Below are 22,073 nucleotides of genomic sequence, written 5' to 3' on the forward strand. Positions count from 1 at the left end.
GTGGTAGATATAGTCTACGTGGATTTTAGTAAGGCCCCCAAGAGAAACTCGTTCAGAAAGTCATGAGGCACGGGATTCAGGGAACCTTGGCTGTGTGGCTAAAAAAATGGGCTTGTAGGAAGAAAGCAGAGAGTAGTAGTGGAAGGCAAGTATTCTTCCTGGAGGTTGGTGAATAATGGAGTTCCACAAGGATCTGTTCTGGGACTCCCTGATTTTTATAAATCAGTAAGTTCGCAGATGACACGAAGGTTGGAGGAGTTGTGGATGGAGCTGAAGATTGTCGAAGGTTACAAGAGGATATAGACAGGATGCAGAGTTGGGTGGAGAAATGGCAGATGGAGTTCAATCCAGATAAGTGTGAGGTGATGCATTTTGGAATGGAAATCTAGAAGGCTGAGTACAGGGTTAATGGTCAGTTACCCAAGAGTGTGGATGAACAGAGGGACCTTGGGGTCCAAATCCATACATCCCTCAAGGTCGCCACTCAGACTGATAGGATAGTTAAGAAGGCCTCTGGGATGCTGGGCTTCATTGATAAGGGGATTGAATTTAGGAGTCGAGAGATCATGTTGCAACTCTACAAATCTCTGTAGGACCACAGCATTGTGTTTAGTTCTGGTCACCTCATTATAGGAAGGATGTGGAGGTTATGGAGAGGGTGAAGAGCAGATTTACCTGGATATTACCTAGATTGGAAAAGAAGTCATATGAGGCAAAGTTGGCGGAGCTGGGACTTTTCACTCCGGAGTGTAGAAGGGTGAGAAGAGACATAACAGAGGTGTACCAATTCTGAGAGGCGCAGATAGGGTGAACAGCCAGTGCCTGTTTCCCAAGGTGGGAATGTCCAACACCAGAGGATATGTGTACAAAGTGAAGGGAGGGAAGTTTAAGGGAGACATCAGGGTGTTTTTCTTCTTTTACACAAAGAGTTATGGGGGCCTGGAATGCCTTGCCATGGGTGATGGTGGAGGCTGGAATATTAGGGGCAATGAAGAGACTCTTAGATAGGCTAAAAGAAAAAGAGGGTTACAGGGTAAGAAGATTTTTGTGGTTTTTTTTGGCTAGGAATATATAGGTCAGCCCAACATCATGTTGTGATATTCTATGCAATGAGGCGGAAGCTTATAAACTGCAGGACTGACCTGTTATTAGTAGAGGACACCTTAACTTGGCCAGAAACCCTTATAGGGTGGGGTTTGATTATTAGATTAAAATATGTTTTTTTAAATTTTTACATTGAATAACTTGGGTTTGCCTGCACCTATGTTTAATGTTTACTTAACACTTGTAATGACATGAACTTACTTTATTATTATTGCCGTATGTTAAAACCAATAAGAACACTGAAATAAAAAGGAAGTCCCACTGAATAAAATTGCCCTCCCTGTCCTACCTTTCCAGGGAGATATCGGACGTCCTGGAAGAAGTGGACCTCCTGGATCTCTTGGAGACAAAGGCCCCAAGGTAATGTTGAGCGAGTTAGTCATCCCCTTTCTGAACACTGATGGTTGTGGTGTTTTGATGCCTCACTCCTTATCTCCAGGGGGAGGGTTTGGGTGGCTTGACGGGTGCTGCAACTTCATCCCTCCTTTATGGTCAGCGCAGAGGGCGACATGGTCAGCATTGCGGTTATTGCAATGCTGTAAACAGCCCCAGTGACCGGGGTTCGAATCTGGTCCCGCCTGTAAGGAGTTTGTACATTCTCCCCCTGCCTGCATGTGATGTTTTGGGAAGAGTATCAGGTTCGGTGGGTTCACAGAGAGATGAGTCTGGACACAAGTGTTACAATCACACGTAACGTTAATTAACACGGGAAGCAGTACTCATAGAAACAGAAACATAGAAGATAGGAGCAGGAGTAGGTCATTCGACCCTTCGAGCCTGCACTGCCATTCAACGAGATCATGACTGATCTTAAAGTTCAGTACCTCGTCCCCGCCTTCTCTCCGTAACCTTTAATACCCTTATACTGAAGAAATATATCGAATTCCCTCTTAAATATATTTAATGAACCTGCCTCTACTGCCCTCTGTGGCCATGAATTCCACAGATTCACCACCCTCTGGGTAAAGAAATTCCTCCTCATCTCGGTCCTAAATGGTTTGCCTATTATCCTCAAACCATGGCCCCGGGTTCTAGATTTTCCCATCATTGGAAACATCCCATCTGCATCCACTCTGTCCAGTCCTGCCAGAATTTTATATGTCTCGATGAGATCCCCTCTCAATCTTCTAAACTCCAGCGAGTACAATCCCAATTTGCGCAATCTTTCATTCCTGCCATTACAGGTATCAGCCTGGTGAATCGCCTCTGCACTCCCTCCATTGCAAGAACATCCTTCCTTAGATAAGGTGACCAAAACTGCACACAATACTCTAGGTGTGGTCTCACCAAGGCCCTGTACAGCTGCAGTAAGGTATCCTTGTTCCTATAAGCAAACCCTCTTGATATGAAGGCCAACATACCATTTGCCTTTTTAACCGCCTGCTGTACCTGCATGCTCGCCTTCAGAGACTGGTGTACATGTACCCCTAGGTCTCTCTGCTCTTCCCCATCTCTTAATCTATTGCCATTCAAATAGTAATCTGCCCTCCGGTTTGTATTACCAAAGTGGATAACCTCACATTTATCCACATGGTAGTGCATTTGTCATGTATCTGCCCAGTCCCTCAATTTATCCAAATCACACTGGAGCTTCCTGACCCCTTCTTCCGTGCACACAACCCCTCCTAGCTTAGTGTCATCTGCAAATTTGGAGATATTACATCCAATCCCCTCATCCAGATCATTAATGTAAATTATGAACAGCTGGGGTCCCAGTACAGATCCCTGTGGCACCCCAATGGTCACCGCCTGCCACTCAGAAAACGAGCCATTTATCCCAACTCTCTGTCTTCTACCTGCCAGCCAGTTCTCAATCCACATCAATACTTTGCCCCCAATCCCATGAGCCTTGATTTTTGGAAGCCAGTCATTTATGCGGGACCTTATCGAAGGCCTTTTGGAAGTCCAGGTACACCACATCCACTGGCTCTCCCCCATCCATTTTACCTGTCACCATCTCAAAGAATTCTAATAGATTTGTCAAGCACGATTTACCTTTTGTAAATCCATGTTGACTCCGTCCGATCCCTTCTCTGCTAGTCATATGCTCCGCTATTACATCCTTAATAATGGATTCCATCATTTTGCCCACTACTGATGTAAGGCTCACCAGCCGATAATTCCCCGCTTTTTCTCTACCCACCTTTTTAAATAGTGGGGTAACATTAGCTACCCTCTAATCCATGGGTACTGATCCTGAGTCTATCGAGTTCTGGAAAATAATTCTTAAAGCATCTGCTATCTGAATGGCCACTGCCTTGAGTACCCAAGGATGTAGATTATCAGGCCCTTGGGATTTATCTGCCTTCAATCCTATCAATTTCCCCAAGACCATGTCCTTAGAGAGACTGATTTCTTTCAGTTCCTCCCTTGCATTAGTCTCTATGTTTCCCAACATCCTTGGGAGGTTATTTGTATCCTCTCTTGTAAAAACAGAACTAAAGTAAGAATTTAATTGGTCTGCCATTTCCTTATTCCCCATTATATATTCCCCTGATTCCGACTGCAAAGGACCTACTCTAGATTTCACCAATCTTTTCCTCTTGACATATTTATAAAAGCTTTTGCAGTCGGTTTTTATATTTGCTGCAAGCTTACTTTTGTAATTTTTGCTCTCTTTATTAATCCCTTTGTCCTCCTTTGGTGCATCTTGAACTGCTCCCAGTCTTCGGTTGTGGTACTTTTTTTGGCCAATTGATATGCTCTCTCTTTGGACCTAATGCTGTCTCTAATTTCCCTTGTTATCCACGGTTGAGTCATCTTTTTTGGTTTATTTTTATGCCAAACCGGTATAAACGATTTTTGCAATTTCTCCATTAGATCTGTGAATGCTTTCCATTGTCTATCCACAGTCAACTCCCCCATTAACACCACCCAATCAATCTTACTCAACTCCCATCTCATACCATCATAATTCCCTTTATTTAAATTCAGGACCTTAGTCTCGGTTTTAATTTCATCACTCTCCATGTCGAGTGAGAATTCGATCATATTGTGATCGCTCCTACCCAAAGGACCTCGTACAACAAGATTGTTGATTAGCCCCTTATCATTGCATAATACCCAATCTAAAATGACCTGCTCCCGAGTTGGTTCCTTGACATATTTGTCTAGATAACCGTCCCGTAAACATTCAAGGAATTCCTCCTCCTCAGTATTTTTACTAATTTGGCTAGTCCAATCTATATGCAAATTAAAGTCTCCCATGATGACAGCTGTTCCTTTATTGCATGCTTTTCTAATTTCTCTTTTAGTGCCTTCCCTCACCTCTACACTACTATTTGGAGGCCTATATACCACCTCCACTAACGTTTTCCGCCCCTTGCTATTCCTCAGTTCTACCCATATAGATTCCGCATCTTCCGAGTTGATATCCTTTCTGTCAATCGTGTCGGTCCCTTCTCTCACCATCAATACTACCCCACCCCCTTTTCTTTCTTGCCGATCCCTCCTAAATAAAGTATACCCCGGGATGTTAAGTTCCCAGGCTTGCCCCCCTGTAGCCATGTTTCTGTAATCCCAATCAAATCATATTTGTTTATCTCAATTTCCACAGCTAATTCATCTACCTTGTTCCGAATGCTTCATGCAATAAGATATAAAGCCTTCAGATTTGCTTTTTTCACCCTCCTTGCTCTTTCTGATTTTTTACTTTCGCTGCTTAACCTAACCTTTCCTGTTTTATCTTTTCTGTCCTTTGCCCTATCATGCAAGTTCCCACCCCCCTGCCAAATTAGTTTAAACCGCACCCGACGGCTGTACCAAACCTAGCTGCCAATATATTGACCCCTTTTGGGTTTAGATGTAACCCATCCTTCTTGTAGAGGTCATGCCTTCCCCAAAAGAGATCCCAATGATCCAAGAAGCAAAAACCCTGTCCTTTACATCAGCCCCTCAGCCACACATTCATTTTTCTTAACCTTCCATTTTTGTCCTCAGTTGCACTTGGCACAGGTAGCAAACCAGAGATCACCACCCTGGCTGTCCTATTTCTTAGTTTCTGTCCTAGCTCTCTGTAATCCTTTTTCAGTACTTCCTCCTTTTTATCTATGTCATTGGTACCCACATGTACCAAGACATCAGGCTGTTCGCCTTCCCCTTTTAGAATACCCTGGACCTGATTTGAGATATCCCGCACCCTTGCACCAGGGAGGCAGCACACCATTCGGGCATACCTATCTGGCTCACAGAATCTCCTGTCTGTATTTCTGACAATGGAGTCCCCAATGACCACTGCATTCCTCTTTTCCTTTCGGTCCACCATGCCAGGCTCAGTGCCAGTGACCTGGTCACTGCTGCCAGCTTCTGTCAGGTCATCTCCCTCAACAGCATCCAACAAAATATACCTGTTACTGAGAGGGATATTCACAGGTGTGCTCTCCATTTTCCTGGTATTTTTCTTCCCTCCCCTGACAGTTACCCACTTACCTGACACATCTGGTCTTGGGGTAACTATGTCCCTGAAAGTTGAATCTATCAACTCCTCACTCTCCCTTACCAGCCGTAGGTCCTCAAGTTGCAGTTCCAGTTCCCCAACTCGGTCCTTAAGGAACTGCATCTCGGTGCACCTGACGCAGATGTACTCGATCACTATTTCGCTAAAGCGATGATATAGACATTCCTTTCTTTCAGTCTTCGCTTGGACTCTGACAATCTTGAACCTGTACTCAACACGGTCACACACTTGAGTGCACGCACTACAAACAAGGACTCTTACACACACCCGGTTCCCCGTACCAACAGAGGTGCGGCTCTCTGCAAGTACTGAGCTAATACCATACTACGGCTCAGACTTCAATGCAATGCACACCTTACCCGCGACACTTCCAACAAGCTCCCAGCATGGAGCAATGTCCAGGGCTTGGACCACAAAGCAGAGAGAGAAAGAAATGTGCTCTGCATTGATGTTTTATACAGTTCTGATCTGGGCATTTTAAATTAGCCAATGGCAAGGTGTGCACCAATGGTTGGCCGGAGTCCAACCTTGATTGACAGGTGATGTGACTTCTGAATGAGTTTCTGCCAAGGAGGACAGGTGACCACCCGTAATACACACATTCCAGACAGTCCACACACAACAGGGTGCTCTAGTTTCCTCCCACCATTCAAAACCTACTGGGGATTGTAGGTTAATTGAGAATAATTGGACTTGCTTAATTTGTCCTTGTCCCACTGTTGGAATCCTGAGGTGGAAATGCACTGTGTTTGCAACTTGCTGTAGCTTCCTGCCGTCTCTCAGAACTTTGCTAGAATAGCGTCAAAGGACAGGGATGGGGGGGGATGAAGACGGTGTGGGGTGGAGATTGAGAGGCCGCTCTCACCTGTAACACAGCAAAGCCATAGTCCTGATCTGTGCTTGGATCACCGGACGTTGTGGGGGTGTGGGGGGGGCCATCATATGAGCATCTCTGCAGGGCAGCCATTTCTCTAGCTGCAGGAGAGACCCGTTTTCCCCCCTCCCCACCCATCTGATGCATTTTGCTGAGCAGAATGATTAATTGCAATGGCTGGTTACATTCCAATTTTGGAGCATGCCAAAGGTGTGACATTAGTATGTAGAAAAATGGCTTCATGAATCACACAAATTAAGGCAACAAAGGGAAGTTCCGACAACAACGGAATCCTCTTCTGCTAAATTGGAACAAGCTGAAGTGAATACAGGTGGATGGTTTGATTAGGTTTCTGAATGGTAGGGATAGGTGAGATATATAGGGCCGGTGTGGCATGGGATCCTGCTGTGGGACGAGGAGTAATTGGTGGAGTTAACTCTGGAGTCATAAAGGGAATTCTGAAATGGGGAGGACGTTTGGTGATGGAATCTCATTGGCGAGGTGACCAGATCCATTGCAGGTTGGTGGGAGTCCTGGCTCAGGGTGGAGCAAATGGGGCACAGGAAGTGGAGACAGCATGAATGAAGATCCTGTTGGCTGCGACGGGCAGATATGATGGGGATGGCGGAGCCAGGGGAATGGAAAGGCGCAAGAGCGGGAGAGCGGCTGAGAAGAGTTCTGGGTGAGTTCTTGAAGCAAAGGTGTCAAGAAAGGCAAGTGGAAAATTCAAATAAGGACCACTTAAAAGTGAGACCAGGGTGGAAAACGGCAGCAACATGATCGAATGCAGTTCCTCTGTGAGTGTGAGAAGCAGTGCTAATTGAATCTTAGCTAAAGGAAGTTTGAATGTCCTCTGGGTTTGCAGTGCCATGGCTCTGTGGTAACTAGTGCACATCGTCTTTGAGGCAGAAGTTGCGTGTTGGAGCTCCGGCCCCGAAAACGCTTGCTGGCCAGCATGGTGCCAGGTGGAGTTGGAGAGGTATTGTCCCTGTCAGGTGGTCCCAAAGAATCCTGCAGCGCCAGCCATCTGAGAGGAAGAAATCGTAGCGCTACCCTGGATGACGTTCATTCCTGGACCAGCATCGAGAAAACTGCAGATGTCAAAACATGCTCAGAACTGATCAACAGAATGGAAACAATTTCAGTTCTGACCGAAGGCCTCAGCCTGGACTATTGACTGTTTCTCTCTCCACCACTGCGGCCTGTCCTGAGTATCTCCAACGTTCTCTGTTCTTATCTCCTCATTCCTGTTCATAGGAACTCTCTGCTTGAACCTGGTGATCTTATCTCTGACTCCACAGTTATGATTACATTTTAAAGATAATGAATTGCCGCAAGATGTCTGGGTGACTCGATACGCATGCACGAACCTTTCCATCCTCCTTTCGTTTAACGACTTAAATCTCCACTGAAAATGTTGACGTAGGACAGTGAAAATACACTTGGGCTTCGTTGGTCAGGGCACTGAGTTAGGACGCCATGTTATAAATGTCCAAGGCACTGATAAGGCCACGTTTAAAATGTGGTTCTCGCTGAAAGAATGATGCCATTAAATAGGAAAAGGTGCAAGGAAGGTTCACAAGGATCTGGACTGGAATTGTAAGGATAGGTTAGTTAGACCATAGATAAAGCAGCCTCGATCTTCAAGGACCCCCAGCACCCAAGCCATACCCTCTTCACTCTGCCACCACAGGGAAGAAAGTCCAGGAGCCTGAAAACTAGCACCTGACATTTCAAAGACTGCTTCTTCCCCACTGTCATCAGACAACGAACTACAAACACTACCTCACTTTCCCCTGTTGTTCCACGCTATTTATTTATCTTTGAAGTGTAATTTAAAGCAGTTTCGCGTTGCAATGTTACTGTCAAACAAAAGATTTTGTGACATGTTTGTGACAATAAATTCTGATTCTGACCTGGCCTTTTTTTCCCTGATGAATAGGGGTTTGTGGGGTGGCCTTGTCGAGTTATACAAAATCGTGAGGGGGGTGGGGTGGGGGGAGAGATGGATGAGGTGAATTTTAAAATGATTGGGTTTAAAGTGTGGTGGTGGGGGGGAGGGGTAGATTTAAAAGAGACTCTTTGGACAATTTTTCATGGTATGGTATAGAGTGAGGTGTTAGAAGGCAGTTAGAAGGTGTTAGTAATGTTCAAAAGACAAAAGTATTTTGGAAAGGTTGGGGTAAGGAGGCTGGGATGAATGCGGGCAAACTGGGCGAGCTTGGCTTGCTCCAGTGGTTTTCTTTGATTTTACACCCCCCCCCACCCCACCTCGCACCCGTGAGACGAATGAGAACAATGGTGGACAACAATTTGTGGTTAACTGGGATTGTTTTCCTTTAGGGGCCGGCAGGACTACCTGGGCGCCCTGGACTCCTGGGCAAGAAGGGAACGAAGGTAATTATCGACACTCCAAGTCCGGCACTTCTCGAGGGGGACACTGCCTTCCATCGCAGTGTGATTTTAAACCTCTGGCTCAGATGGATGGGAGGAGGTTGTTGTCTGCTGTTTATTGCTCCTATCACTTGTTCACCTTTTGATCCTCTCCACTCAGTCTCTTCTCACTTGGCATGGCTTGTCCATCTGATTCTTCTGCTATCTATTATCCGTTATGAACCTGCTGACCTCATTGTTTTGTCCCTGGATGACCTTCCCGCAATCATCTGTTTCACTGTCGATCGGCTATTCCCTTCTGTTTTCAGCTCCGCTTTTAATTTTTGTTTCCCTCCATCTCAGTCCCTTATTTCTTTTCTCTAGCGCTCAGGCCAGCCCCAACCAACCTCTTCCCCTCCATCGACTCCACCTATATCCACTGTCTCAGGGAAAGCTGCCGACATATTGATGGAGACATTCCACCTTGGTCAACTTCTCACACCTCTTTTACCCCCCCCAACCCCCGACCCCACAACCTTCTGTCAAGCAGGACATACATGGGTCTGCAAATGCAAACCTCCAGATTCAAGGACAGTTCCTTCAAGGCTGTTATCAGAACTTATATCAACCTCTTGTTGGCAAAAGATAAAGTCCTTGCACTGTGTATTTTTGTCTACTCTCTCCATAGCCTGGCCTATGTGATCTGTTGTAACATTACTCCCCAGGTTGTTGTCTAACTCTTCATTTATTTGTTATTATTTGCACTATCTGCTGTATGAATTGACTTGACTGGATAGCACAAAAAATGAAGATTTTTTTTTTTTTTTTTTTACAATGTCCCTCCTGCTCTCTCGTCCCACCCGATGATCTCCCCTCCTGCTCTGTACATGATAACAAGCAAATCAATTCATACCTGCTGATCATTTCCCCACTATATCTGCCTCCTAATGATCTACCCTCTTTCTCTGCTGAACCATCCAATTATCTCCTCTGTTTCTCTTTCCCAAGGATCTCCCCTCTTGCTCTGTCGTCCCACCCGACGATCTCCCCTCCTGCTCTGTCGTCCCACCCGACGATCTCCCCTCCTGCTCTGTCGTCCCACCCGACGATCTCCCCTCCTGCTCTGTCGTCCCACCCGACGATCTCCCCTCCTGCTCTGTCGTCCCACCCGACGATCTCCCCTCCTGCTCTGTCGTCCCACCCGACGATCTCCCCTCCTGCTCTGTCGTCCCACCCGACGATCTCCCCTCCTGCTCTGTCGTCCCACCCGACGATCTCCCCTCCTGCTCTGTCGTCCCACCCGACGATCTCCCCTCCTGCTCTGTCGTCCCACCCGACGATCTCCCCTCCTGCTCTGTCGTCCCACCCGACGATCTCCCCTCCTGCTCTGTCGTCCCACCCGACGATCTCCCCTCCTGCTCTGTCGTCCCACCCGACGATCTCCCCTCCTGCTCTGTCGTCCCACCCGACGATCTCCCCTCCTGCTCTGTCGTCCCACCCGACGATCTCCCCTCCTGCTCTGTCGTCCCACCCGACGATCTCCCCTCCTGCTCTGTCGTCCCACCCGACGATCTCCCCTCCTGCTCTGTCGTCCCACCCGACGATCTCCCCTCCTGCTCTGTCGTCCCACCCGACGATCTCCCCTCCTGCTCTGTCGTCCCACCCGACGATCTCCCCTCCTGCTCTGTCGTCCCACCCGACGATCTCCCCTCCTGCTCTACTCTACGTCACATTCCTCCATTGTCGCAATTTCAGAATCCCTCTCCCTTCTGATTAACCTCCCTGTTTCTCTTTTTTGTATTTATCTTTTAACATTTTTTAATCTTTGGGGCGGCCCTGTTGGCGCAGCGGTGAGCGTAATGCCATTGCACCCCTCGCCATCGGGGCCCTGTTTCAAATCCCGCGCTGTCTGCAAGGAGTTTTTGTTTTCCATGTATCTGCGTGGACTTTCCCTGGGGGAGAGATAGGGTGGGACCGGTTTCCTCCCACCCTTCAAAAATGTACTGGGGTTGTTGGTTAATGGGGTGTAATTGGGTGGCACGGACTCGTGGGCTGAAATGGCCATTTACTGTGCTTTATGTCTAAAATTTAAAAATAAGTTACTTTGTAATAAATGATTTATATTTGTAATTCCTTGCTCATATGCAGAGTGTTCTAGTAAAGTAGTTTCATCGCCTATTTAGCTGGCTTTGGAGCAGCATATGAAGTCTCATCCCAGGATATCTCTTTGCACTTAGTGCCTGCAAAGTTCCTCTCTGTGACTGAAAAATTTGTAGCAGCTGCGAGTCATGCACAAGCTCTCTAATTAAGATCCATTGAACCTATACACTCGCTAGGGTGGCCTCTCACTTGATGTGAACCTAAACTGAGAGTTAAACAAGAAAGTCTGCAGACGCTGGGATTGATTGCAATACCCAAGTGTGCTGGAGAAACTCAGCAGGTCACGTAGCATCCAGAGGAAGTCAAGGGTGGTCAACGTCTCAGGTCTGAGCCCTTTGCCAAGAGTGAAAAAAGCAGGCGCAAGTCTGAATATAAAGGTGTGAGGGGCAGGGATGCAGCACTGAATATTTAAGTGCCGGAGCTCACCTAAAACGGTGGCCCAGCTGGTGATCTCCGGCAGCACTGCTCCCCTGGTGAGGGGGCAGGATGAGAGGAGGGAGAAAGGAACGGAAGAAGGAGGACTTTTAACAGGTTAAGAAAATTAAAGGTGGAAACAAGTGGGAGAGAAAAAGAGAGTTGGGAAGTGATGGGGGGTGCGGGGAGAGGGCAGCTCTTCTGAAAGGTGAAGGAATGGATAGGGGGCTGAAGGAAGGGAGGTGGAGGGATAGGGGAAGAGGGTGAACAGAAATTGGAATGGGTCTAGGAATGGATGCCAGCAGGTATTTCCAGGCCAATCTCTCTTTCTGCTTGGCGGGCCCATTGTTTCTTGCTTGAAGCAGGACCCCACATCTCCATCCAATGCGTGGGAGATTGTCAGGGGCCAGTCAGTGCTCCCCTCGTTTTCGGGCCTTGCAGCTGTCCCGCAGCTTCTGCCAGCAGTAGCCAGTGGAGTCCTCCATGCCCACCTCAGCACATCCTGGCCTTGCCCAAAGTAAGGCCTCTGGCCTTCTCGAATTATGCCTGGTGCCAGAGATGGTTGAGTTCTGTTCAGTCCCCCTGTTGGATGGAGGTTGGGATTGTTTATGTGCTCTCAGTGGCACAAATGTGTCTGCTCCAGACTTGATAATGACCCAGGGATGAGATTGCCATCCTTGCCTGCAGGTGGCACCATTACCACTTTCTGGGTGTAAGAGGGAGAACTGAGTATTGACTGCAGAATATAGAGCAAACAGCTAAAAGTGGCATTCCTGAAGGATGTACTGCCCTTGATCAGCATATTGACATAACCTAAGGCAGGGAGTGCAAGGGTCGTGCACAGACAACAAATGTGTCTTTGGCCAGGTCTGACAGAGCATCTGCCCATTTTCCTGCCCATTCCCTCATAAGTAACACAGCAGCTTGAGGGTCTCAGACAAATTAAAGCATTGGGGAAATAAGCTGTCAATGACAGTAGAGTTTCCATCCCGACGAAGGAGCAGCTGTTGGGGGGGGGGTGGGGGGGGGTGTTTGCACCTAATAGCCTGAATATGTCTGGGATTGTCTGATCTCAAAAGTTAAGCAGGCTCAGGCCTAGTCAGTACTGGGAGGGGAGACCACTGGGGACACCAGGTGCTATAGGTTTCTGCAAGGGGCGCTGGACAAAGTGGCGACTATGTCTGCCTTATGGTTCTTTCTTTGGCTTGGCTTCGCGGACGAAGATTTATGGAGGGGTATGTCCATGTTTGCTGCAGGCTCGTTGGTGACTGACAAGTCTGATGTGGGACAGGCAGGCACGGTTGCAAGGGAAAATTGGTTGGTTGGGTGTTGGGTTTTTCCTCCTTTGTCTTATGGTAGACAAAAGTTAAAGAACTTCATGTACGTTATATGCACGTGACCATAATGGAACCTTTACCTTATAAATGTGCATTGGTGTCTTTCCATGTCTTGTTCATTAACATTGTTCTTCTTTATTGAATCCCACAGGGAAGCAAAGGAAACCCAGGCCCAAAAGGAGATGTGGTAACTTTTAGATGCTTTGTAAAACATGTGTTGTTTACTTGCAGAGAGCGTCTTAAACTCACAGATGTTCTGTGGAGCTGCAACCAAAATTTATAATGTTGCCCAATGCCCTTCTCTGACACAGGAACGAGTCAGGCGGTGATGTGTAACATCTGCGGGTACAGGTCTACCTCTTGCATGGGCCTGCTGCAAGTCCGTGGGATTGGTGCAGGTGTCCCGAGGCATCTGATCTCCACATGCAGATGGTGGCTCTGAAGCTCGTCTAGGCATGTGTGCACGGGCGTGTGCAGGCATTCACAAATGGGTTCACTGATAACACGTAGATAAAGGATGGGCTTGCATGCATACGAATTAACTTTATTGCCACATGCACGAGTGCAGTGGGTAGATGAGGTGAAAGTCTTGCTTGCTGTGGCTTCCCTGGTATGTAAACTCCAATGGGGTTAAGTTCAGGAAAAAATATTGAGATGTCGTGTATTTGATTCATCGGTGAAATTGGAAGATGCTTGACTTATCTTCATTTGATGTAAATGTTTCTAATGGGATGAGATGCATTCGCTCTTCCAGATGAGATAAAAGCCACTTTCAGGTGCTCGGACGCAGATAATGCGCCGGCAGACGTGGCTGGGGGGAGTGCAGCTGGGACGTTCAGGTGGCCACAGAGAAGATGACTTTCTGTCACCTGAACGTGCCGGCTGAAGGAGAGCCGGCTTCTGTGGACTGCGGCCGTAGTCCCACTTCTGCTTTCAGGTGCAGCGGGGGATTCTCGGAGCCGGAGATTATACCTACAGGAGGAGGGTTAGGTAAGTGCTCCTCCTGGCTGGGCTCTCCATTTTCAAGCAGCCACCCGACAGCCGCATTGGGGTAGAATAGGCAGCTTTACGGTTGGGTATTCTGGCCACCTGAAAGTGCTTAAAGTCTTACCTTTATTTTATGATCCAAAAGCTACAAAATATGTGTAACCTTCAGATGTTTTTTTGGTTAGATTTCTTTCTTAGTAGAGTAGGTTAGGTGGGGTTTTTATGTCATATTTTTGATGGCTTTTCTGCCTTCACCTAGTGTGGTGGTGGGGGGGTGGGGGTTTATATCTGAAGTTTTATCTTCAGATAGATGTATGTTGTATTTTCAGTTCCATTCCCTTTTCTTCATCGTACTCTAGATATATATAAATAAATGATTGTAAAAGAAAGAAGAGATTGAAATCAATATAAGGGGAGGGATGAGTTTGCAATAAGACATGGCGGTGTTGTCTCGGGAGATGTTACTGAGTGTGGAGGTTGAGCACAGGCTGTTGATTTTTATTTGGCCTTTCTCAATTTTCAGGGTCGTAGAGGTGACATCGGGCCCAAAGGAGCTCCGGGGCCACGAGGGAACACTGGAGAAAAGGTGAGGTTGCTCCTTTTTTTTCTTTCCCCCCCCCCCCTGCCATTGTAGGGGTTTCTTTAACAAAGGGTCATTGAAGTGGATGCACTGGGGCGGGGGAGGGGGAACCATGGGAGGAGCTCCAGTGGGATTTTCTCCACAAGGTCTTCGATCAGGTGCCCTTTAAATGTTTTGGGTGTGGCGCTGCTGTCACACCTGAGCTGGGGGTTGATCCATGGGTAAGGTGTCTCAGCACCACCACCCCCACCCCCAGGAGCTCTGCAGCCAGCCACCTCAAAAGCTTCACTCTGCGTCACGGTGGGGTAGAATTGATGGGTGATGGAGCACTGATTACATTCTTGTGCCTTGAAAGGGTGACAGTGGAATTGAAGGTGTGCGAGGATTGCCAGGAGAAGCTGGAATGAAAGGAGAGAAGGTAAGCAAATGCCTGCTAACCAACGAACTAGTGAAAATCTGGTGGAAAGGTTGCTTTTAAAAAAAACATTTGATGGCATATATTCTCTGGAATGTTTGATTAATAAAATGGGGTGTGTGAATATTCGGGGCAAAGCTTTCCAAGTCTTCAAACAATGGACTGAGTGGTGGAACGGGACTTGCTCTGGTGGGGGTGGGGGGGAGGGGAGCCAGCACTGACATGATGGGGCAATTGGCCACCTTGGGCTGCAAGCATTCTGTGACATTCGCAGGGAGGTGTCAGGTCTGCCCTTCAAGTCTCGGGGGTCAAGAAGCTTCTGGTGACATGGCCTGCTGAACTGCTGCAGTCTTCCTGGTGACAGTATGGTGTTACATACTGGATCAGCACCATGACAATGGTATTTAAAAAAAAAACGATAATTTTTATTATTAATCACATAACCCTTCTTACTTAACTCTAAGACTTTTATGACTGTTTGCAGCTTTGAATTAGCAGTCTTTTTAAGCAAACAGGCTTCCAGGAGAACAATAGCTTAACAGACAATTCAACTTTCAATATAGTTTCTGTGTATAAAGGTCTGTGGTCTCTGTAAAATGTAAATGTTCCCTGTCCACCCAAAAACAAACTACTAAGAAATATATAATAACATGTTATACTTTAAATATTAATATTAGCACAAATCCATTGCATTGGAGGGGGCAGGAGGTTAGATGATTTACAGTGAAGTACTGGGGATACATTTCTAACTTCAGGAAAATGGAATGAAGCAAAGTCGATGAAACTGGTACATGGATAGGCCAGGGTTGCATGGTATAGAACAGGCCCTTCAGCCTAGCTCTTCTATGATATGCATTCTTGGCTCATCTTGTTTGTCTTTGTCCATCTGCTTCTACACCCATCCTTGTATATAGACTGGAGGCACTGTCCAGCCGTGAAAGCAAGGTGACTGAGATGTCTGGCTCAACAGGATGATCATCAGGGTCCTAAGCTACTGAGGAAGGTCCCATTACTCACCATTCACCTCTAGGCCAAGATGATCACAGGGTCCTGAGCTACTGAGCAAGGTTCTTGCCATTTCTATTCCGAGGCCTTTGAGGTCTCAGAACAGGAGACCCAAGCATTTTCAGCTGACTTATTGAACCTTTCACTTTGTTCATAGGGGGATGTTGGACTCCCAGGACTGAGAGGAAACCCAGGCCAACCTGGAGGACCAGGCTTAAACGTAAGTTGCACTGTTTGACCCACCAAGCTAATGCCATTCCTGGAGCTTGGTTACATGTTTAAATTTTACATTTAGACATGTCATTTTGGCACACAGGCCCATGCTGTCCAATTAACCTACACCCCTCGGTGCATTTCGAACCAGGGCCCCCAGGGAAAACCCACATAGACATGGGGAGAATGTACAAACTCCTTACAGACAGCATGGGATTTTAAACCCAGACCCGATTGCTGGCGCTGTAAAGCGTTGGTCTAGCCACTACCAAGGCTGCCCAGCTTAGACTTCGTCCGCTTTCAAAATAAGTATGTTTGGTATAGTGACCAGGTTCTTTCCCGATCAGTACATATCCACATCCCTGTATAAGGTAGAAGAGCATGATAAACACAAAATAGAGTTCATGCAAAGCAAGGCTGGCACTGTAGTGGGGCTCACTCAGGAGCCTGATGACTGCGGGGAAGAATTTGGCTTCAAGCTTGTTGCTGTGCAATCTTGACACCTTTGGAGCCTTATCCTTCCATGAAAGGAGGGAGAAAAGAGTACAACCAGGCATGGATCAGCAAGGCCAGGGTGGGATCAGTACGGCCAGGGTGGGATCATCGGGCCTTCTAACGTGCATTCTACTAAATAGTCTTTGTAGACGACACTTTCCGTATTCTAAAATATCCTAACTTCAAAGTATCATCTTCCAAAGTATGAGCTGCGATATCCCAAATTTAGTTCTCTTTAATCCAATAAATTGAACTCTGTGGCTGTTACTTTATGTAAATTTAATTCATTGATAAAACGGATAAACCTCTTGATAGCTTCGCAACAAGACTTTCATAAAGGTGAATAACAAAGCATTTACTGTATGATAGAGATACAAAGATATGCAGAGATACAAAATTCAAAGAAAAATTTCTCATGCTCACGCTTCCTTCACATCTTGTAGAATGAGAATTAGCCTGGGCAGATATTACATCATAGTCACTATGGTAACACTACAAACAATAGTTCTCTTAGATCAGCACAAAATTAACTAAGAATCAAAACCACAAGGTTTTAAACCTTTACAGTACAATTTTATTTTTAGATCTACAGCATGGAAACATGCCACGAGCCTGTGCCACCCAATTTACACCCCATTAACTTACAACCCCTGGCACATTTTGAATGGTGGGTAAAAACTAGAGCGCCTCCCCCCCCCCCCGGGGGAAACCAACTCAGGCATGGGGAAAGCGTACAAACTCCTTGCAGACAGCACAGGATTCGAACCCCAGTCCTGATCGCTGGCGCCATAAAGGCATTGTCGCTATGCTAACCGCACTGCCCGACAGTTTATTTGTCATCCGATTTTTACCAATACAACCTGCGTTCTCTGGTCCACGGTGCAGAACAGTGCAAAACAGATAGAGTGCACATAAAGACAAATGATACATACACACACTACATGTATTAAATATTTTTGTCATGGAGAGTGATTTTTGCATTCGTTCGGCAGTCTCACTGCCCATGGGAAGAAGCTGTTTCTCGGCTTGGCGCTTCTGGCGCTGTTGCTCCTGTATCTTTTTCTTGATGGAGATGCTACATGCTGGGTGGTAGTGGGCCTCCCGGCTTTTCTTGATCCCACAGTAGAAATGTCCCTGGATCTGCCAGTTGTACTTGGAGGGAGGGCAATGTCCCGTGATCTAGAGAGGGCAGGATGATGGATCAAACCCATAATCGTTCAAGGTTATTTAGGCTGTGGGAGTGTGCAGTATTATTGATAGACATAATTTAATGAATTAAGGGACTCTTATCCGAGGAATTGCCATGAAAAAGTCGCTGGAATGGTGTCCGTTTTCCAGGAGATGTTCATTTAGGAGTCCCACAAGAGACTCGTTGCAAGGCTTCACATTAACCCTGCACGATTGTAGAGCTCGTCGAAAGAATCAAAGATTTGTTGATCCAAACCAAGGCTTTTATTAGCAAAACACAGGAGCTCTTCACAGGTGGCCGACCAGTCCGGAATGATCCGACCTGGCTAGGGACACAACCCTTTAAGGCCCAGACAATAGGCGTGGCTTAGCTCTCAGCCAATCGCTGTAAGCACAGTCTAGATACAGTAACTATATACACTATGTACATTGGTGATAGATCTGTGCTATCACATTCACCCCTTCTTGGAGAACTGACCCTGGAAAAAAAACAAAAACGAGGGAGAGAATGAAAGGAAGGGGTAGGTCAAGGACTGTAGCGGTCAGGGGGTCTGACCATCCGGCGTGACCGCCGTGGTGCCGGGATTGGGGTCGCTGGAGTGGTGTCGCCAGCGGGCTCGTTGGGTGCGACTGCTCCGTCACTCAATTCCCCAGTCGTGTTGTCAGCAGGGTGGCCCAGGTCGTTGGGGTGCTGTTGGTCCTTCTGTTGCGGCACGGGGCCTGGGGAATAAAGAGTTGGGGAAGGTTGGGTTGGGGGGTTTGCTGGGTCTACCGCGTCCTGAGCTTGGTCCTGCACCGAAACAGTGTCCTCCCGCCCGTCTGGGAACTGAATGTGGGTTCGCGTGGAGTAGAGTCACTCGGTCGACCAAGGGGTTGTTCTTTGAGTGCCGGACATGGCATCGCAAAAGGACAGGGCCAGGGACGGTGAGCCATGCCGATACAGTGGTTCCTGATTCGGATTTCCTCGGGAAAAGGAACATCCTTTCGTGGGGGTGGCATTTGTTGCAGGACATAGGAGGGAGCGGATGGAGTGTAAGGCACTAGTGACAACCTCCTGCCAGTGGAGAGGTGGGGAGACCTTTAGACCGGAGAGCCAGTGTAACCGCTCTCCATATGGTGGCATTCTCCCTCTCGACCTGGCCGTTACCGCGTGGGTTATAGCTCGTGGTCCTGCTTGAAGCGATACCACACTCCAGAAGGTACTGTTGCAGCTCTGCACTCATGAATGAGGACCCCCTATCACTGTGGATGGAATTGGGGTACTCGAAGATGGCGAAAATACTGTGAAGGGCCTGTATCACTGAGGTGGCAGTGGTGTCTGGGCAGGCCACAGCGAATGGGAAGCGGGAGTACTCGTCGATGGCCTAAGGATGTAGGTATTACGATTGGTTGATGGTAGGGGCCCCTTAAAGTCTACGCTAAGACGCTCGAAGGGGCGGGTGGCCTTGATAACGTGGGAGTTATCCGGACGGAAGAAGTGGGGCTTGCATTCAGCGCACACCGAACAGGCTCGGGTCATGGAGCGGATCTCCTCGACTGTATAGGGTAGGTTGCGCGCCTTCACAAAGTGGGCAAACCTAGTGACCCCTGGATGACAGAGCGCCTCATGGAGTTTCTGTAGTCTGTCCATCTGTATGCTGGCGCACGTCCCCCTGGAGAGCGCATCTGGCGGGTCGTTGAGCTTACCAGGCCGGTACAGGATGTCATAGTTAAAGGTGAAGAGTTCGATTCTCCATCTGGCGATTTTTGTCGTTTTTTTATCTAACCACGCTGGGTGTTACTGAACATGAAGGAGACCGCACGTTGATCAGTCAATAGTGTAAAACGCCTCCCAGCGAGGTAATGTCTCCAACAACGCACCGCTTCAACTATGGCCTGGGCCTCCTTCTCGATCGAGGAGTGTCTACTCTCTGGACCCTGGAGAGTTCTGGAGAAGAAGGCTACAGGCCGACCGGCCTGGTTCAAGGTGGCTGCCAGGGCAAAGTCAGATGCATCGCTCTCGACTTGAAACGGGACAGACTCATCGATCACGTGCAGCGTCGCAGCGGCGATGTCGGATTTGATTCGATCGAAAGCCGCTGTGGCTTCGGTCGAGAGGGGAAAGGAGGTGGTCTTGATAAGAGGATACGCCTTGTCGGCGTAGTGTGGAACCCATTGGGAGTAATACGAGAAAAGGCCCAGGCAGCGTTTGAGCACTTTCTGGGTATGGGGGGGGCGGGGGGTAGGGTAAGTCCATTAGGGGACGCATGCGGTCAGGATCTGGCATGACTATCCCGTTCTCCACCACGCAACCTAGAATAGCGAGTCTTGTGGTCCGGAAGACACACTTGTCCAAATTGTAAGTCAGGTTCAGCCGACGGGCAGTTTGAAGAAATTTGTCTAGGTTGGCGTCATGGTCCTGCGTGTCGTGGCTGCAGATGGTGATATTGTCCAGATACGGGAAGGTAGCGGTTAGCCCGTTCTGGTCCACCATCCAGTCCATTTCCCGCTGGAAGACCGCGACACCATTCGTGACCCCGAATGGTACCCTGAGAAATTGATATAGCCGCCCATTCGCTTCAAAGGCCATGAATGGTCGGTCCTCGCAGCGGATCGTGAGCTGGTGGTAGGCCAAACGTAGGTCAATGGTGGAGAATATGCGGTATTGGGCGATCTGGTTCACCACATCCGTGATGCATGGCAGGGGATATGCATCCAGGAGCGTGAAGCGGTTAATGGTCTGGCTATAGTCGACCACCATCCGTAGTTTTTCCCCGTTCTTGACAACCACCACCTGGGCTCTCCAGGGGCTTGAACTGGGTTCGATGATGCCCTCATCCAGCAATCTACGCACCTCACTCCTAATGAATAGCCTGTTTTCGTAACTATATTGCCGACTTTTGGTGGCCACAGGCTTCCAGCCAGGGGTGAGGTTTGCGAAGAGTGCTGGCGGGGCAATCCGGAGTGTGGAAAGGCCGCAGGATTGGCCCCGGGGCATGGGGGCGGGTTGCTCGGGTGCTTCGAGGGTGGGGCGATGGCAGACCGAGAGGGGGGCGTGGGGTCCCCCAAAGTGTAGGGACACCGTTCGGAACTGACACTGAAAGTCTAATCCCAGCAACACTGGGGCGCACAATTGGGGAAAGACGAATAATTTGAAGTGGGTGACCGTTACGCCCTGTACTTCCAGCGTGGCGATGCAATACCCCTTTATCCCAGTCGAGTGCGACCTCGTTGCTAATGAGATCCTCTGGGTAGTGGGGATAATGTCAAGTCCCCAACGGAGGGCCAGATCTGGCTGGATAAAACTGTCAGTTGACCCAGAGTCAAATAAGCAATTGGTGTAGTGTCCATGCACTTTAATCAGTTCCATTGCACTGGTGAGGGGATGAGAGCATCGCTGATTTAGTGTTAATTGAAGCAGTTGACAGGGGAGTTTCGTGTGATGACGTCGCGCAACGGGATGACATCACACAACGGGATGACATCACACAACGGGATGACATCACGCAATGGGATGACGTAGTCAATGCTGGAGGAGCAGGTTGGAGGAACTTCCGGAAGTGCTGTTGTGGCGACGTCGGCGGATGAAAGGTAAGTAGTGGGGTTTGTAGTTGCTCGCAGTTGGCGGTGGGTAGGTAGTCGGTCGCGGCGGTCGGGCCCCGGTGGTCGTCAGCGATGGACGCTAGGGTGAGTACCTGGTTGGCCGCGGGGGTGTCTGTGGCGGCGGCAGCAGCAGCGGTAGCGTCGGCCCCAGGGGTGGTCGTAGCCGTGGCAATAGCGGGCTCTACAGTCAGGACCGAGGCCGGGTCGAGTGTTCCGCACGGGGGCGAGAGGCGGGCCAACATCATGGTTGCGAGGGTGGGCTGCCCCTTCTGGGTTCGGCATCTCCGTGATGTCAGGCGTTGCCATGCAGGGGAGCCCTCGCTCTCATTGGACGAGAGCTCTGGGGAAGAAGAGTTTGAATGGAATAGTGGCGATTGGGCTTCACACGAGGCACTGTTTTTGCCGGCAGCCATTTTAGACCTACAGACTGCAGCAAAGTGGCCCTTTTTAAGGCACTTCTGGCACCTGGCTTTTCTTGCTGGGCACTGGGTCCTGCTGTGCTTGTTCCTCCCGCAGAAATAACATTTTGGGTTCGCAGGGGGCAGTGTAGCATCAGCCGACAGGCCGTCAGTATCTCGGGGGGTGGTAAGGTAGAAGGGCACTCTACTCACATCAGAACGAGGGATCCAGTCCCTAGAGAACTCATTGGACTTTAAGGCTTCATCCTCCATTGTGATTGCAATCCGGGCCACATCCTCTAGTTTTTCTACCCCTTGCTCGAGCAAGCGCAGCCTCACTTCGTTCGATCGGAGTCCGGCCACATAGGCATCCTGGACGAGGTCGCTAGTGATCTCAGCAGCAATTTTGTCAACACAGTTACAGTCCTTGCCAACGCCTTTAATACTTGTAAATATGCCCTGCTGGACTCGCCGGGCTGTTGCTTCCTCGAA

At 48.5% G+C, this 22,073-nt stretch overlaps 1 protein-coding gene across 1 annotated transcript in view; it reads left to right on the forward strand.

The window, feature by feature from the left end:
* Positions 1-22,073, forward strand: part of col6a2 (collagen, type VI, alpha 2) — a 104,910-nt gene that overhangs the window by 48,333 nt on the left and 34,504 nt on the right. The window contains exons 15-24 of the mRNA XM_069936193.1: positions 1,402-1,464; positions 8,778-8,831; positions 12,870-12,905; positions 14,229-14,291; positions 14,641-14,703; positions 15,863-15,925; positions 16,449-16,512; positions 20,963-21,140; positions 21,267-21,438; positions 21,885-22,029. Coding sequence (XP_069792294.1) covers positions 1,402-1,464; positions 8,778-8,831; positions 12,870-12,905; positions 14,229-14,291; positions 14,641-14,703; positions 15,863-15,925; positions 16,449-16,512; positions 20,963-21,140; positions 21,267-21,438; positions 21,885-22,029 — 901 coding nt within the window. The remainder of the gene's footprint in view (positions 1-1,401; positions 1,465-8,777; positions 8,832-12,869; positions 12,906-14,228; positions 14,292-14,640; positions 14,704-15,862; positions 15,926-16,448; positions 16,513-20,962; positions 21,141-21,266; positions 21,439-21,884; positions 22,030-22,073) is intronic.

Source organism: Narcine bancroftii, chromosome 4, assembly GCF_036971445.1.
Source record: "Narcine bancroftii isolate sNarBan1 chromosome 4, sNarBan1.hap1, whole genome shotgun sequence".
NCBI lineage: Eukaryota > Metazoa > Chordata > Chondrichthyes > Torpediniformes > Narcinidae > Narcine > Narcine bancroftii.